This window comes from Cajanus cajan, chromosome 11 (genome assembly GCF_000230855.2).
Source record: "Cajanus cajan strain Asha chromosome 11, NIPB_CcT2T_4, whole genome shotgun sequence".
In the NCBI taxonomy this organism is placed as follows: Eukaryota; Viridiplantae; Streptophyta; class Magnoliopsida; order Fabales; family Fabaceae; genus Cajanus; species Cajanus cajan.
The window spans coordinates 42752403-42770244 of NC_138527.1; the positions used below are offsets into that span (position 1 = coordinate 42752403).

Genomic DNA, 17842 nt, shown 5'->3' on the forward strand with positions numbered 1-17842 from the left:
TTGATACTGATAATACATGAAAATTAAACTTATATAATTAAATAAACTTAAATATCTTTTAAATTTATAAAAAGTAGATAAGTACCTCCCTTAATCAGATAAGAGATATTATTTGATAAAATATATTTAATATTCGTATTAAACGTGTCAAACAGTTATTTATCATCATAAAAAAACGATAAAAATAATCAAAAGAAATTTTTAAATTGAATTTAAAATGTTATAACAGTCATCTTCTATAAATTATTATATAAGAAGATTCAAATTAATATATATATATATATAATTTTTAATTTTACATAAACACTCACAAAATATACCGAAGTCGTGCAAGGTTTTACCCATCTATTAGTGATATCGATGAATGATAGGCTAGATAAAAGAAAGTTGGGAATTACTGTTTGTAACATGGGAAAAACAGAGGGAAAAACTTGTGGTCCCCGAAGCACGAGTTTATTTTCCATTCCCGAATAACAAGAATGTTAAATAAATAAAAATGTCGGTATAATTTTACATCTTGAAACTAAGCGCAGCATAGATGAGGGATGATTTTACGGTGTTACATAAATCTCATCCAATAACTATATAGTTTCAACCCATCAACGGTTATATCACACATGCGGACCCAACACGTCTAGCAATATCATCCCCACTCTGATAATAAGGACACGTACGTAAACGTGGTGATGACGAGATGGTTGAGTAAGAGTGCAATTAGAGCAGTGGATTTGTAAAGGAAAATTGAAAAAGATCAATAATCATTTTACACATTTTTTTTCTTCCTTTTCGATGCTTACATGTAGCTCTGCCTTTGGGTCACGAATTCTTGAACATCACCCATTTTATGCAGCGAGAAACACCAGAACATCCCATATTAGTTCCCACGTACCTTTCACAACACTTTGGTGGGCCCCCAAATTCTCCCTCCGTTTTTCCCTGCCTCCTATTCGTCTGTTGTTTTGGGATGCATATATATATTTCATTATTTAATAATTAGGCAGAAAAAGGAGTGGGGTTTATTATTATTATTATTATTATTATTATTATTATATAAAGGTGGGTGTGGGACTTTAGGTTCATCTCATCACACAAGTGCATTAGTGCTATGGGGAGGCAACCTTGCTGTGACAAACTTGGTGTGAAGAAGGGTCCATGGACTGCTGAGGAAGACAAAAAACTCATCAACTTCATTCTCACCAATGGCCAGTGTTGTTGGCGTGCTGTTCCAAAGCTTGCTGGTCTTAGAAGATGTGGCAAGAGTTGTCGTCTTCGTTGGACCAATTATCTAAGACCTGACTTGAAGAGAGGGCTCCTCACACAGGCAGAAGAACAGCTAGTTATCGATCTCCATGCTCGTCTTGGCAACAGGTTTTTTTTCATTTTTCACTTGAGCATTGCATGCCTTGTGTTAATTTAGAATGAAACACGAGCACAAATTAATCTTTGGCACACTACGTGTAATATGTTCATGGATAAAAAAATTTAGAATGATACCATGTGCTTCAAACCTCTTTCAAGTCCTAGCTAGTCACTAATTGCCATCACTTACGTGTATAAATATAATCCATGTATGATGTTCAAGAGGGTACTCCAATTGAAATCATGTTTTAAACTTGACAACTTAAGCCAAGTGATTGAAGGCTTATTATTGTTGTAGGTGTGAAACATATAACAACGACCGTATAAAAATATGGTCAATTGATCATATTTGCCTTGTTATATACTATTGGAAAGACGAGGACTGCCGACCTGACTTACCTGTTTGTCTGTATATTTTATTCTTTGAAATTGGATCTTTTGCATAAGTAACAGGTTTAACTTTTTTTATCAATATAACTGATGTGATCAATAGTAGGTAAGCACTTAAAGGACATCAATGGTGTATCAAGTTGGATGATTAGAGTGCGTGAGAGACGTTGTAAATCTCTTGGTATAAGTTTGATTTTGATAAAGGAAAAAAAAAACTTGAAAAAATGGAGACCAAATAATTATTTTTGTCGAATGCAAAAGTCAGTAAATTGGAGATGGTTGTTGAGTAAAGAATAGTGACATATTGTTATTAGTTAGGATATAAATGGCAGTGATTGAATTGAAGATCTTACTTGAAGCGATGTATACGATTTATTTGATATGAGTACTTACCTTTGGGACCAAGAAAGACCCTAACATCAAGGCTGAAGCTTATCCGTAAATGTAGCGACTTAACTTGCAGATAGGGTCATAAGTTTTGTTTGATTGTTTGTCTCAGGTGGTCCAAGATTGCTGCGAGGTTACCAGGAAGGACAGACAACGAGATTAAAAATCACTGGAACACCCACATAAAGAAAAAGCTCCTTAAGATGGGTATTGATCCTGTTACTCATGAACCTCTTAACAAACAAGTCACATCATCTCAGGATAGTTCCTCCCATGCACAACATTTGCCACAAGCTGATAGCACCCTTCAAGTTGAACAAAAAGTAGGGGCTCTCAATTCGGAAGAGAATTCCACCTCATCACCAAATGAAAATTCTTCTTCCCTTTTGGTGGAAAGCATTTGCAAGAATAATGAGTCTCTCATGAACAGCATTTGGCTGGATGAATCTCCTCTTATGGACACATTATGGGACATTACACCTAAAGTAGAGAATGAAAACAATGACATGGGCTTGCCAATATGGGAGGATAATTGTTCTTGGTTGTTGGACTTCCAGGACTTTGGTGTTCATGATTTTGGTTTTAATTGTTTCAGCGAGATTGAGTCAAATGCACTGCAAACTATAGGCATGGACAGAAAAGGGCTTTAGGGTACACTACATCTGGTAAACTGAGTTGGTCCTTAAGAAACAGAGCAACCTATCAAATATTATATGTGACAATATGGGAATAAATCCAATCTCTTGTGTCCATGTCACGTTCAAATTTTGTGTTTATCTCTGTCTTGATGAATATTAGATAAGTTCTCCTTATTTATTATTTGTCAAGAAAGTGATATATACGACATTTGAACGTGATTTTGTTATGTTAAAATTTGACACGAGGATTAACAAAATACCATGGACTTGAATTTAGGTTCTTGGTGTTGATTCTGTTGAATTTTATCTAGCTATTATGTTACATAATAAGACCGGAAGGTGGACGGCGAACCTTTCCTCTTATGAGCCACTTCACCAACCAAATCACAGAAATGATACCGAACAAAATCCCCCAAATGCCACATTATATGTATTATTGTAAATGCTGTAATCTTGTGTATGGTAGGCACAAGAAAATGTAACAAGTCAAACTGCTACTGGGTTTTGTGATAATATATTTACTGTATATAGATATTTAATTTGAAAATACTGTTAATTTTTTTTTTTTTTTGTGGTTATAAATTCTGCTATAATCTTCTCATTTCCTGGCTACTGTCACATGGAGATGGATGGACATAAAAATTGGGGAGTTGAATAATGACTTGCCATGAACATTGAATCCACAGGTGAGGGGTGGGGCACATGTTTTGTTTTCATGGCAGAATAACATTTTTGACATTCTAATTCTAATGAAGCACAAGGGTGGAGGCGTGGAGCGTATGTTTTGTCAAAACACAAGAGTGCTTTAATACTTTTTTTTTAATTGTTTTTTAATGTATGGAACCACGAATAGTGTTTCGTTGTTGTCATATCCACGATAAGTTGGCAAATGACAACATCACAACACCCTGTCTCTCTCACATCCGCTCCTCACCTTTTGCTAGTTGATCACTTTCCCTTCTTTAATTATATTACAAGGCAACTTTTGAAAATGCATCAAAATAATTCACAGAATTATAAATATTGGTTAAGTTATGTTTTATTGTTATAAAAAATAATTTAGTCTTTAATTTTATCAATCTTTATTTAGTCCTTAAAATTATTAATAAATTTAATTTCTAATAATCAATTTCTACTTTACAAACTTACAACATTATTTTTCTTTATTTCTTTATTACATTAGTAATTTTATTTCATATATATTTACACTCTTATTTTCTCATCACTCTTTAATAAATATATTATTATTGAAAAAATATAAAGTAAGAGAATTATTAATGTAACACTTAAATTTGACTATCATCATTTATTTCATTCCTCAATTCCTTCATCTCTAACATTAAAAATATTATAATTAGACATAACAAATGAATTTGTTTATTCACTATTCATTGGATTCATTTACAAGTAAATTTATTCATTATAATAAAAATAATTAATAAATCAAATATAATCCATTCATCTAATTTTATGGATAGATATTGATTCACCATTACTTTTTTAAAATTCATTGAATTATAATATGAGACATTTATTAGTTTAAAATTTTTAAAAACTATTTTAACATGAAAAAGTATTATAAATTATAAAAAAAATAAACTACAATAACTTATAAAGAAAAGAGAAATAAATAAATTATATTAAAAATAAAAAATATTTAATTTTAAAACATCACTTTTATAAATAGATTGAATATCCATTTATGAAGAATTATTAATAAATGAATTAGATGAATTTTTTTTAAATAAATTAAATTTTATATAAATTTTTAATAAATTTAATTATTTATTTTTATCCGATCCATTATAACTTAAAAAAAAATCTGGTTATTTGCTACCCTACCTATAGTCAAGGATTCAATGAATGGTATATGGACATTTAAGTCAGGAATTGAAACGATTGATATAGTTTCTAAACTTTAAAAGTTAAAAAATTGACGCATGCTTAATATCAAACCCCTCTCTTCACCAAATGAAAAAATATATAAAGGAATAGAGTTAGATGGTACCATTTATATGCGAACATAAAGCAATTCCAATCATATATAGCTGGGCCCTAACCATGTAAGTGGTTGGATCATAATATATATTCCCAGCACGGGTGAGGTTCTATTTGTTTCTTCTTGAGCAACAATATACGTGGCAAGAAAGGGAGCTTTAATTGGCTACCTTTGGACAGATAAAGCCGAAATAAGGAAAAAAGCAAAAGAATAACCAAATGGAGATCGCATTGTCCATGGGGAAGTTTGTGACTATTATATATACTCACTCTGTCGTCATTTTGATAATAAAAAAAATGAAAGTATACTTAATCAGGTGTCAGGATTGGATAAACAAATTGTCCTTTAAGGAACTTTTGGATGCATTGGGCATATCGGATCCTGATAGCACTCCCAGTCCCATTAGCTTAACTGCTCAGTGGAGTTAATCATGATACATTTCAGAAAGCAAACAACACGATTTAGGCAACTCATTATACCCCCTCCCCACCCAAAAAAAAAAATATATTTTGTTAGTAGAATTGGGCACAAATCCATCTCCTGAACCCAACACAAAATTTTAAGGAAAAAAAATTGTTTTTTGACAGTTTCGAATGGGTTATCAGATAGATCATGTTAGCCTTTTGAGTTTATACGAGTTATGTCCTGCAAATTTGGTTTTAAAATTTTTAAATCCATCCAAAATCGACCTGCCCACAATCAGATAAAAGACATTAAAACCATATATATTATAGTCGACGTATAAATAGGGGCGGACCTTCTCTATGACATACGGCTACCCTATACTTTTCCAAATTTTCATATATATATAAATAGGGAACGTGTTAATATATTTTTATCTATTTTTTAGCTGAAGTATGTTAATAACTTATACTAAAATTTTAGAATAGAAAAATCACTCATTTTTTTTTATTTGGTTAATTTATATAAAGGATATTATAATAATTTAATTTAATTTTAAATGAAAATAAAATATTTTTTTTCTTTTATTAACTTCATTCTCTAAGTCATTTTTATTTTCTATTAAATTCCTTCTCCAACCTACTTCTCTTTCTTATTAAATTCTTTCTTTAACTTATTTATCTCTCTCCTATTAAATTTCTTCTTTAACTCATTTCTCTCTCATCTCTCATGATGTCTCCTCTCTTTATGAAGAAATAAAAAGTTAATTAATAAAAAAAAAATTAGAGAATAAAGTTAATAAGAGAGAGAAAATATTTTATTTTCTTTTAAAATTAAATTAAATTACTATAATATTCTTTGTACAAATTAATCAAATAAAAAAAAATGAGTGATTTTCTTGTCCTAAAATTTTGGTGTAGGTTGCTAACATACTCCAACTAAAAAATAAGTGGGAGTATATTAGCATTCCCCATATATATATATATATATATATATATATATATATATATATATATATATATATATTAATATTATATTTATATATTGTTATATTATTAATTGTAATAAAATTAAAAAAAATGAGTAAAAAAAAGAGAAATTCTATTTTTTATTTAATAAAAAATTAATTTATAATTTTATATATAAAAAAATAATTTGGCACCTCCAAACTTTTAATCCAAGTTCCGCCAATCTTTCTCAATTATGTTCTTCAACCAATGTAATGAGCAATTAAATAACGATACATTAAATAGGTAATGTACATTTTAAATTTATCAAAATATGAATTTAATATGGCCTGTTAAAAAAAGTGGGTCTTTGGATTATTAGAATTAAAAATATAAAATTATCTAAGTACAAAACTATGATCTGTTTCATTTTGAGAATTTTAAACTGGTTCATCCAGTTTTTGACTGATTTTCTCACAGTCCAATTTTATAATTCTTTCAAACCGATACATTAATTTATTTTTATTTCAACCTATCGAATGGCCGATTCATTCCAAATAGACTTGATTATCTTTTAGGCTCCGGCTTGGGAATAGACTTGCCATGGTGGTGACATCACCTACCATTGCTCGTCAAGCGCTATTCAATTATACGAACTTCTTACCTTCCCTAGTTCCAATTCCAATGAGAAGTAAATAGCTGAAGAAATTGGGAAAAAAATTAAGAGCCCTTGTGAATCACATCACTTGGCCATTGTTTCACGATGGCTGATTTCTATTGCTTTGACAAGGTAAAGTCTAATTTTCTTATGCACTTGGTATTATTTACTTGCAAGCTAAAAAAGTTAGAAGTTGGGTGCATAAGCTTTTCAAATAACTTTTAAGGTTATCCATCAAGGGCTATATTTTACTTGTTTATTCACTTTCCCAGATAAACAAGAAATGGTCGTTTCAACAGGGCACGGAAGCTATAAATGTTGAGTTGTATTACCGGTAAACCCACACGAGAAAGACAATCCTATGGGTTTTTAGTTAAAGTTTTTCGTAGTGTTTCTTCCGTTAGAAATCGTTAACGAAGTATTTGCTTGAATGTTATGTTAAACAGTTTAATATACATGTGATGTAACAAGTAAGAAAGTAGAAATACGAGATACTTTAAAATAATTTTCAACAGTTTAATATATTACTTCAAATGAAAACCATACATTGCAGTCAAAATTGCGTAAAATAATGCCCTTCTGTCTAATCAGAGGTTCTCAGCAAAAAATAAGACACCTATCCCCCCACCAAACCTCCAAATTAATATCAAAATGACACCTCAGCTTGCTAGTCTAGCAACCCTACAAGCATGAGCTGAAACATTCCCTAAGCAACCAGGGTGCTGGCAGTTGTTGATTCGCTGCAAATGTTTAAAAAAGGCATTAGTATTTAGTAGCAGTTCCACAGTAGAATTGCACGCGAAAGCATTCAACTTGGTGCAAGGAGACTTAAAAAAAGTTCATAAAAAATGATAAGAAAGCAAACACAGCAGAATAACAAGAGCCTCGAGAATTGTGCATGTACGTCAACATAGAATCAAGTTAATATGTTTGGAAACCAGTTTGCAACATTGCAAACAGAAAAACACAATGAAGCAACTTTTATCTTCTGTTGAACATGCCGTTGTTGGTTTCTAATTGGAAAACAAACACACATAAGTCATCAGCCTTCGAAAAGTGAACTGCATTAATATGGAAAATACTTTTCTACAGTAATGAGACATGAGCATAACAATATAAGTTTTTCCGCCTACCTTCCATTTCATTTATGTTTCTGAATTCTGGGGCAGATGCGAGAGAGTGATTAACTGACTGGGCAGAAAAAACTACTAATTGTGGTTTAAAAATTCTAAATTCTAAAAAAACAACATATGAAGGAATTTCAAAAAAAAACCAGGTAACAAACAGCTGCTGATAAAAAAAATTAAAAAAAAAGGGTAACCGAGATAATTGGTTTGTGCTTGGCCAAGTCCTCAAGTATGTGGAAAGTGACAAAGTAAAAATTCAGAATGAAAATCACATTACACTATTTAGTAAAATAAACACATGAGAAAATGGAAAGTGGAGAAGAATTTTTTTGCACTCTTGGTTGAAAACCATTTTTATTTCATCATCCGTTTTCCACCTACTCAACCAAACACGACATAGAATTCACTTTCAAAGACAAACTATAACTCTGCCAAAGATGAAAGAGTCTGAAATCAAAATCAAAATGAAATTCGTGCAGCATGAAGTACTCCAGGTTAAGTGTGAAGTCATGAACCGAAAACTTGCATCAAGACTCGAGAGAACTTGTATTCAACCAAATATGTATCAACAAAATTATAGCCAAATGTATCCCTATGTAGACTAAATCTAGGTATCCAAAGTTCTCCTCAACTTAATTAACAAAACAGTAAATTGCATTGAAATCCCTTGAGGTTTCATGAAATTGCACACTCTCTTACTTTTTCTACTCATCCATTAACCACTTAATTGCTTGAAAAACATTACGCTGACAATCCTTGGATATTATATCAACTTCTTAATTATTTGACAAACAATACAGGGTAAACATCAAAAAGACAAAGGAGTTGTGTACAATCTCACGAAATCCCAGGTTATCGTATGTGTGTAATTTACTCTTAATAATATCATGCAAAAAGCTACATATGTGTCAGGGTAACATAAGATATATTGGAAGTAAAATGGCAAGGGTAAATGTTACTCACTATTTCCAAACAGGGGGGAGCTTCTTAGTTTGTTTGTAATAACGGGCAAGACGGTGGATTCTGCTTTCGACAAGGATGAGTCTGAACTTGGAGTCCTTGTCCTTTCTGTTCCTCTCAAGATGCTTCCGGATTGAAACTGCCTTCTTTATCAAATGGTACAGATCCTCCGGAATCTCAGGCGTAAGCCCTGCAATAAACAAAACCAATTCAATTCTTCAGTTTTCTAATATAAGTCTAATAACAGACATCAACAACAATGGATGTATAAAGAGAGAGGGAAAGCAACCGTGAGCTTTGAGGATGCGAAGGATTTTGCTGCCAGTGACGCTCTTGACCTGAGCAATGCCGTGAGAGTCTCGGAGAATCACGCCAATCTGAGACGGCGTCAAACCCTTCTTGGCGAACTTGCATATATTCTCATCAACCTAAATCAATATTATCATAAATAAAATCGAAAATAAGCGTCGAAATAAGAAATAAGAATTGAATTGGCAGAAAGAGGAATATGATTAGTTATTACGTCTTGTGAAGAGATCTTGAGCCAGGTAGGGGGAGTCCTCTTGTATGGCAGAGCAGAGCAGGAAATACCCTTACTGCAACAAAACCAAATCAAAATGTAAATGGGAAAACAACTGAAAAATAAAAAAAAATCAAAGCCAAGTGAGATTAGAGGAAGAAGAGGTTGGTACAAACCCACGACTATGCATACGACCCATGGTTTTCGCCTTTCAGAGAAGCAGATATGGGTACCCTGCAAAGCAAAACCCTAACCTAACCCCAAACTCTCAATGCCGTCCAAATTTGCAAATTATACTAAAAACAATGGTTTTCTTAAATTCTTTATTTTATTAATTATTTCCAATAAATCCTGCTTTTAGACATTAGTTTAATTTCAGATATATTTATGCAAATTGCACCAATTTTCGAAAAAAATTTCACTGAACAATTTTCAATAATTGGAAAAAGATAATTTAAATAAATTAATTTTCAAGTTATGTGATTCAGGTTTAGTAATAACAATAGTTCGTGAATTTTTTTTATTCTATGCAAAAAATAATCTAAATTTCCCCCACTAATTTTAAATCTAGAATCAATAATCAACGTGGAATCAACCATGTAAAAACTTATTTAAAATCATTGTAACAGGTATTTTAATGTGATTTTAGATGTAAAATTACACCTTTTCAAATTTGTTAAAAATGTTTAAGACCCAATATTTTAATAAGTGATTTAATTTATAAATAAGTGATTATCTCCCATACATATCATTTTCATGTATAAAAAAATGCACAACTTTTTAGGTTTGCAATGGTTGAAACAATTGTCATTGTTTTGCACATGTAAAAAAAAGACTAAAGCATGGTTCATTCCTAATTTGTGAAAGACAAAATTGTTCTATGTAAAGAGTTTTGTGGAGGAAAAATGGTACACACTACCGTTACTACAATAAAACTCATTCCGCAAGAAAATCCACAAATATGGTCTTCACTGTTCCTTCTTTTACCATCCACACATCGGAAGCATATTAGTACTTTTTCCGTTTTTTTTCATTATCTTTAAGGTTATGCACAAGAATTAAGACAATAATTGATATTTTAGTTTTTCAAAGTATTTATTACATATTTTCCTGTTATACCCTTTAGATGGTTGGAGAAGAAATAGGTACATTAAAAAATGAATAGACACATTGTTCAATAAACATACATTAATTATCAAGGGTACAAATGAAAAAGAAAATTAATAGGTATTATATTAACGCCCCATTTATAAATCTAACAAAATCTAACAAAAAAACGACTATAAAAAAAACGGAGAGAGTATTATATTAACGCCCCATTTACAAATTTATTCATTCACCAACAAAATTGTTCATAAATACTTGCCCTTTGAACGACATTGAGAATCCTAGGCAAAAGTAGCATGTTGTCCATGATCCTGAAGCCATTCAGAAGGCCACCAATCTGGTCTACTAGCGACAACCTTCACATCCTCTTGTCCCTGAATGCACAAAGCACTCGACCCCTTTAAAGCTTCTTCAAGTCGCAAGAGCCCCAACCCACGACATCCTAGGGCAGTAGTCACTATGCCAGCTTTTTTGCCAGATGCAACGTTCATTACTTCTGAGCCTGGAACAACTTTGTTTACTAACTCTAGAATAGCAGAAAAGGAATGGCTTAGTTACATCACTATCATTATATAATATATAAATACTAAAGAAGTCACATCCTCCTTATAGGAGCATATTACCTTTCCCATCATTATCGAGAAACCTTAGAGGAATTATTCGCTTTCTAATCACCCCTTGTGATGGGTACGAGCTATGAGTTCTTGACCGACATAACAACCTTTGTCAAAGCTAATTGCATTTAGACCTGCAAGATTATACTCAAGCGGTACTGCCTCACCTAGACATGATCAATTAATCAAGATATTTGAGACAACTCACTGAAAGAGCTCTTCTCAGTAAGAGTATTTTACAAGGAAACAAACATGCACCTTTTGGAATCTCGGTTGATCCTTCTGCTACTCCCTTCTCTATTCTCCATAAAAGGAAATTATGTTCATCAGTCTCTTTGTCAACCTCAATTAGAGGTGCTGAAACATGTAGAGATGAGGGAGACTCTTTGAGGACTAAACATCTAGAGTTTTGTCACAGTAATGTAAAAGATTGCAACAATAAATATTAGACACAAATTTTATTAGCAGCCAAAGAATAGATAACTAACGAGTTATATTTGATGGGAAGATCCCTTGGAAACCAAGAGAGACCAATCTGGGATCCTTAAACCATTGCCACCCATGATCACTCCCATGTGAAGAAGACATTGCAGTACGATCCAAACCAGCACCCCAGCCAACAAAGGCTGCTTCTAGTTCTTCTACTTGTGAGGACTTCTCAAGAAGGCCAGCACTATATCACTGTCAGCACGAGAAATCACTGGAGACATCATCAATCTCAACCTTTGACCTCAACCGGTATCTGTAACATTAAAATGTTAATGTCTCTCCTCAGAAATAAAAACCAATAAAACAAGGGTAGGAAGAAGATCAACTTCAATCCAACAGATGCCTAGGCAAGCCAAACAATCTACTCTTTGCAGGCCAACGGTTGGTTAATCAAACTTTATAACATGCATATGTAGTGTAGCATGATCACGCTTAGAGAGACAAATAGATGTTCCTGGTGCAAGGGAAATCTTTCTATACCATTTAATGTCTAACGACTGCAACTTTAAGGAACTGCTAGGGCACAGGTTAAGGAAATACAAGCAGAGCATTTATTATATTGTAAACACAAAAATCATTCTTCCATGCTTGCTTAGTAATTGAAAGTATTTAATAGAGTGCATGCCATTCTATATTGAGTGCTCCGAGAGCATTCCTAACTTGAAACATGATATTAAAGTAGAAGATAATGATTGTCCACAAGGTGAGATGTTAGACATTGAGCTTGTTTAAAAGAGATTTTGAACTTTTCTGTAGGGAAAAAAAGCACTTTATTTCTAGCTGGTTGAGTAGCTCTCAAAATTAACTCTTTAATTTCAATTGAATAGCTCTCAAAATGTCTTCTAAGCTTGTATTAGATTATCTCTCAGCAGCTCTAATCTTGTCCTCAAATAAGTTCATTGACTGATACCAGGATTTCTCCAGTCCATATAGAACCTAGGAATAACGTTTCAAAAAATTGGTTAAACGGAAGTCATGGAACTTTTTTCAGGCCAGTGATGTCAATGATAACTATCTATCTATCTAATTTGTAATTGAGGGAAAAAAAACTAATCAACAAAATAGATATTGACAAAGGTGAAGTTGAGGAATTAAGCCGGAATAAAAGTAATGGGATGAAAAGAATGAATGGAAGAGTGAACTGACTTGTTGAAGGTTTGCAACAACTCATCCAAGATAGAAGCATCGACGTCAGCAAACAAATGAAAGGGTTGATCGGTGTGGGAGTGAGGGCCAGATCCAGTATGATCGAGCTTGGTGTCGCACGTGGGAGGCTTATAGAGAACGAGGTCGTAGAGGAATCTCCCTTGAGGAGTCAACAGTGCAGCATAAATAGGAGGAACTGAGGTGGCAGGTACGTTGGGTGTGGGCAAGTTTTCGTTTTTGTCACCAATGGGTTCACCCAACCTCCGTACATCGTTGGTCAACAAGCCCTGGAGGAACTTGAGGGTGTCAGGCCCGCAGAACCGTATAACGGAGCGGGACTTGAGGAGAGAGGCCACGGGCCCAACGTTTTGGACCTGGCTTTCACAACGGTTACTGAATTGCTTCCATCTGAAACGATGGGCAATGGATTTGGGCAATGCTACGCGATTCATGGCTAGCGCTGCTTTGGGGAAAGTCGTGTGAGGGAATCCACTCGTCTGAACTTGCCTCTTGTATGACAGAGCTGAGGAGGAAATACCCTTACTACAACAAAACCAAATCAAAATGTAAATGGGAAAACAACTGAAAAATAAAATATCAAAGCCAAGTGAGATTAGAGGAAGAAGAGGTTGGTAGGAACCATCGTCGCAACCCGAAAATTTCCGATTTCGCGATCTATGATTTAGACATCCTTTTGAAAAATCTCATTAATTAAGGAATGTCCAGATACCATACTAATCCTTGATTAATAGTTTTGAAAATAGGTTCTTGGAGTCCTTACCAATATTTTACTCAAAACATTGAAAAAAGAAAAGATTTTTGAAAATTCCAATAAAGGCCTTCATAACCAGAATTGGGTTCGGGGAATCGATTATCTGCAGGAAAAGTATTAAGTACTCCTACAACGCCCTAAATTGATACCCTATGATGAATATAGCGTGATAAGAATTAATAATTTAAATATTTGATCACTTTATTAATGGTTATTTACATGAAATTTAAATTATACAATTAATGCTAAGATGTCTACATGATTGCGTTTGTTATAGCAATATTTGAAATAAAAGAAGTGAAAGATGGAACAAGAGATTGATAAGTAATGTAACATTGTTAAAAAAAAAAAAATAAAAAAAAAAAGAGGCTGATTCAGTAGCCCAGAACGGGCCGTTCCCAAATTGGAACGGGCCGTTCCAAGCTACTGAATTTAACTACATATTGTGGTTGAGAACGAGCCGTTCTGGGAAGGAGAACGGGCTGTTCTGGAGGGAGAACGGGCCGTTCTTGAGGGAGAACGGGACGTTCTGGAGGGAGAACGGGCCGTTCTGGAGGGAGAACGGGCCGTTCCGGATGAGTCCCGGAACGGGCCGTTCTGATTTCAGAACTGGCTGTTCTGGGCGTTAATTTTGTGCATGATTTGGGAGTTCGGAACGGGCCGTTCCGAACTCGGTACGGGCCGTTCTGGGCCAATCCGAAAGTCTATAAATAGGGGGTTGGGGGCCTTCAGGAGTTTCGGAGGTTTTAGAGAGAAGTTTTAGAGAGAAGGTCTCTGGGTCAGTGAGCTCCTTTCTCTCCCAAATTTCTCTGTTTGACTCCTTTTCTCCTCTAGATCACTAACTCCTTCTGACTTTTCTTGAAATTCAGATCAGAAAGCTTGTTTTGGGAAGACTGAAGTTCCGAGTTGAGCCTCGAGGGAAAATTCTACTTTTGTTCAGTCTTTGGCTATCTGAGCCAATCTTCAGGTAAGGGAAGCTAGAATGTTTGTTATTTAAGTTGCATGTGAGTTTAGAAACTTAATTGATGCATGGAAGTTGAGGATCCATGGCTGGATCGGAGAATTCGCTAATTGTTCAAAGTCTTGGAAAAAAATGGGGGTTCTGGTGAATTTGATGCATCAGATGGGTGCATGTTGATTCTAGGTTTATTTAAGTTGTATGAAGTCTATGCATTGTATTTTGTGTTTGCATGTGGCTGGATTTGTTGGTGTGGATGAGAGTTTGTGAACTCTGTTATTGGAATTTAGGCCGGGCGCAGGTTGAATGTGCTAGGCGTGGATGAGTCTTGGGACTCTCAGGCTGGGATTAGGCTGGGCGAGCTCAGGCTACGCCGAGCGTGAATAAGTTTATGAATGAATTGATGCTTATGCATGTTTAAAGTTAAAGTTTTAGATCATGTATATATGATATATGATGTATGGTGAGGTGTGATTCATATGTATGCTTTGTGATGATACGTATGAATGTTTGAATATGATATGACATGCGTAAATGTTCATATGAGTATGATTGTTGATCATGATGGTGGGCAGACCATTATGATGTATGATGCATTATTGCATGTGATGTCTTATGACATGTGTATGATTGTTGATCATGATGGTGGGCAGACCATTATGATGTATGATGCATGATTGCATGTGATGCCTATGGCATGAGTCTAGCCTAGGACTTGAGGAGAGGAAAAATATTTTCGAAATGGAAGAGCTCACATAGAGTCTCTTGAGAGTGGTGCTTGGATAGGCCACTGATATATGAGAGTGGTGCTCTGGGAGGCCACTGGATTTGGGAGAGTGGTGCTCAGATAGGCCACTGGGTTGGGTGAGTCTCCTCTAAGTCCTTAGCTAGTGTTGGAGCGGGGTATGAGGTCGAGGGTTATTCCCTTAACCAAGTACTCGGGAAGGTGCGTGGATCCTTGCGGATAGTCGGTGGGCGAACTCCACAATTGACTTGGTTAATGCATGCCAAGGTCGTGGTAAGCCCGTACCCAGCTGTGCTATACCTGACGGTGGATCTGGACTTCCAATTGTGTAAGTGACATCATCCGAGTAAACCCGAGGGAGGATTATATATCCTGTTTAGCTGTGACCGAGCGGGCGCATTGGGCGTGAAAACGGTTGGGGTGGTTTCGGTAGGATGGAATGTCACTTATACAGCTCTATTGTTGTGGAGATCTCCTAGGTGTATGCGTGACGACGCATTAGATGATTGATATGCATTGATATCTGTCATGAGATGCATTTATTGCATGATTATTAATATGATGAAGTGTGGTGTTTGACTTCATGACTGGTGGATTATATTTTATGCATGAGTAGTATTGGATAGAGTGTATGGTGTGACTCTATGAATACGATTGTGTAGTATAGATTATTATGATTCATTTTATGAATTCTAGCTTACCCTTATGTTTCCATGTGGTGGAACTGCGATGATCATACTTGGTATGAGAGCAGATCAGGGCTAGCTTGGAGTCGAGGTGACCGCTGCGAGACGGGGAGTTTGATCCTCGTGTTAGGGTTACCATTTTGGGTAGCGATTTTTGTCTGTTTGACCGGCACTAGGAAATATTATTTTTGGGATGACTGTACATATATGGCATTTTATTTTGTATTTAAAGAATTTGGTTATTTTTATTCTTATCTATACCTGTAAGTATGAGTTATCCAATTTAATATTTTCCTTAGTTCACTAGTAGTAGTGCGATTCCACTAAGTGTAGAGACCATGGCGGGTCGTTACACTTTTATGGTATCAGAGCCGGTCGAGTCTGTTAGGATGCTCTGTGGGGAGTGATCCTTCTATGTTTCTGTTGTGTCATATCTTTGATATGTGTTAATTTTGGTGAGTTGTAGTGATAAAGTGTTAGTAAAAGAATGTTTGAATTCTTTTTGTATGGTGAGGTCTCAGTTTGATCATATCGCTAGAACTATGGAGATGATGGCCATAGTGATGCAATAGTAAAGTGCTTACTTTGCTTAGATGGAGGTGGGTAGAGCTGCGGTTGAGGCAGCTAGACCGGTGGTCTCTCAGGCAGAGTTCAGGAGATGTTAGCTTCTTCAGTTCAAGGGGGATTCAGATCTTGATGTGGCATATTAGTGGTTGTGTGAGATGGAAAAGATCTTCAGTGTTTTGAGATCTTCTGAGGAAAGGAAGTTGGCCTATGCAATATGTATACTGGCAGGCGAGGCTGAGTACTGGTGGAGAGACACCAAACAAATATTAGAGAACAGGAGTGTACATGTTGATAGGGATTGCATTAAGAGAGCCTGTCTGTTCTAGATTATGCTATGAGGTTGAGCGTTTAACTCGTTTCTACTCTCAGGCCATATCTGAGGCTTGGAGATGTAGAAAGTTTGTAGAGGGATTGAGGCACGAGCTGAAGAGGGTCATAGTCCCTATGTCCATAGTGGAGTTTCCTGCCTTGGTTGAGAAGACAAAGACTGTTGAGAGTTTGGAGGGTGGTAGTAGCAGTGGTAAGGCTGCTAGAGTTCAGGAGGGGAGGCCAGTAGAGGGGACCCTATGACAGACCTGTACAGTCTCAGAGAGGAGCTGTTAGTAGGGGACCTCGACCTGTTACTTCTCAGGGCGGAGCACAGTTGGTGCGGTGCTACAGATGTAAAAGAGCACATATGGTTAGAGATTGTTCTCATCCGGGGAATGTTTGCTTCAGATGTGGTAGGCCAAGCCACATCTCTAGAGATTGTCAAACACCACCGACTTCATCTGGGAGTGCCCCGAGGCCACCCAGACCTACAACTACGGGGAGAGTGTTTACATTATCAGGTGCAAAGGCTTCCACTTCATCAGACTTGGTGAAGGGGAAAGGGAAGGCAGCAGGTGAGGATGTTTTATTTTTGTTCGATTCTGGTGCCACACATTCATTTATTTTTGTTGATTGTGTGGGGAGATTGGGTTGCTCATGATAGATATTAACATAATCTTAGGGATGGATTGGTTATCTGCCCATCACATCCTTATAGATTGTGCTCAGAGAAGATTGATATTTCCTCAGTTGGAGGATGAGGTGTTGTTGTCAGCGGGTCAGGCTGAGTAGTTGATGAAAGATGGAGCTGAGTGCTTCATGTTGTTTGTCGTTTTGAATGATTGAGATGGAGAGGGTCATCACTGGGATTGAGATTGTCAGTGAGTTTCCTGAGGTGTTCCCAGATGATGTGTCGGGATTGTTACCTATGCGTGATGTTGTATTTAGCATTGACCTGGTATTGGGTGCAAGATCGGTATCAGTGGCTTCTTATAGGATGATTCAAGCTAAGTTGGTAAAGCTGAAGAAACAGATCGAGGATTTGTTGGAGAAATAGTAGAG

At 35.4% G+C, this 17842-nt stretch overlaps 2 protein-coding genes and 1 pseudogene across 3 annotated transcripts; 1 reads left to right on the forward strand and 2 right to left on the reverse strand.

Moving 5' to 3' along the window:
- Nucleotides 1-1068: 1068 nt before the first annotated feature.
- LOC109800884 (MYB-like transcription factor ODO1) lies at nt 1069-3340 on the forward strand. Its single transcript, XM_020361799.3, has 2 exons — nt 1069-1368; nt 2249-3340. The coding sequence occupies exons 1-2, from the start codon at nt 1106-1108 to the stop codon at nt 2784-2786; spliced, it is 801 nt and encodes a 266-aa protein (XP_020217388.2). The 5' UTR covers nt 1069-1105; the 3' UTR covers nt 2787-3340.
- A 3935-nt stretch (nt 3341-7275) lies between these two features.
- On the reverse strand, nt 7276-9699 carry LOC109800852 (small ribosomal subunit protein uS15). The gene is made up of 5 exons (XM_020361756.3): nt 9564-9699; nt 9391-9463; nt 9157-9295; nt 8871-9057; nt 7276-7520 (listed from the first exon to the last, which is right to left on the reverse strand). The coding sequence occupies exons 1-5, from the start codon at nt 9584-9586 to the stop codon at nt 7487-7489; spliced, it is 456 nt and encodes a 151-aa protein (XP_020217345.1). The 5' UTR covers nt 9587-9699; the 3' UTR covers nt 7276-7486.
- An 896-nt stretch (nt 9700-10595) lies between these two features.
- Nucleotides 10596-13414, reverse strand: LOC109800944 (putative transferase At4g12130, mitochondrial; annotated as a pseudogene). The gene is made up of 5 exons (XR_014430580.1): nt 12744-13414; nt 11597-11850; nt 11367-11465; nt 11118-11275; nt 10596-11020 (listed from the first exon to the last, which is right to left on the reverse strand). The product of XR_014430580.1 is annotated as a putative transferase At4g12130, mitochondrial (transcript).
- Nucleotides 13415-17842: the final 4428 nt, after the last annotated feature.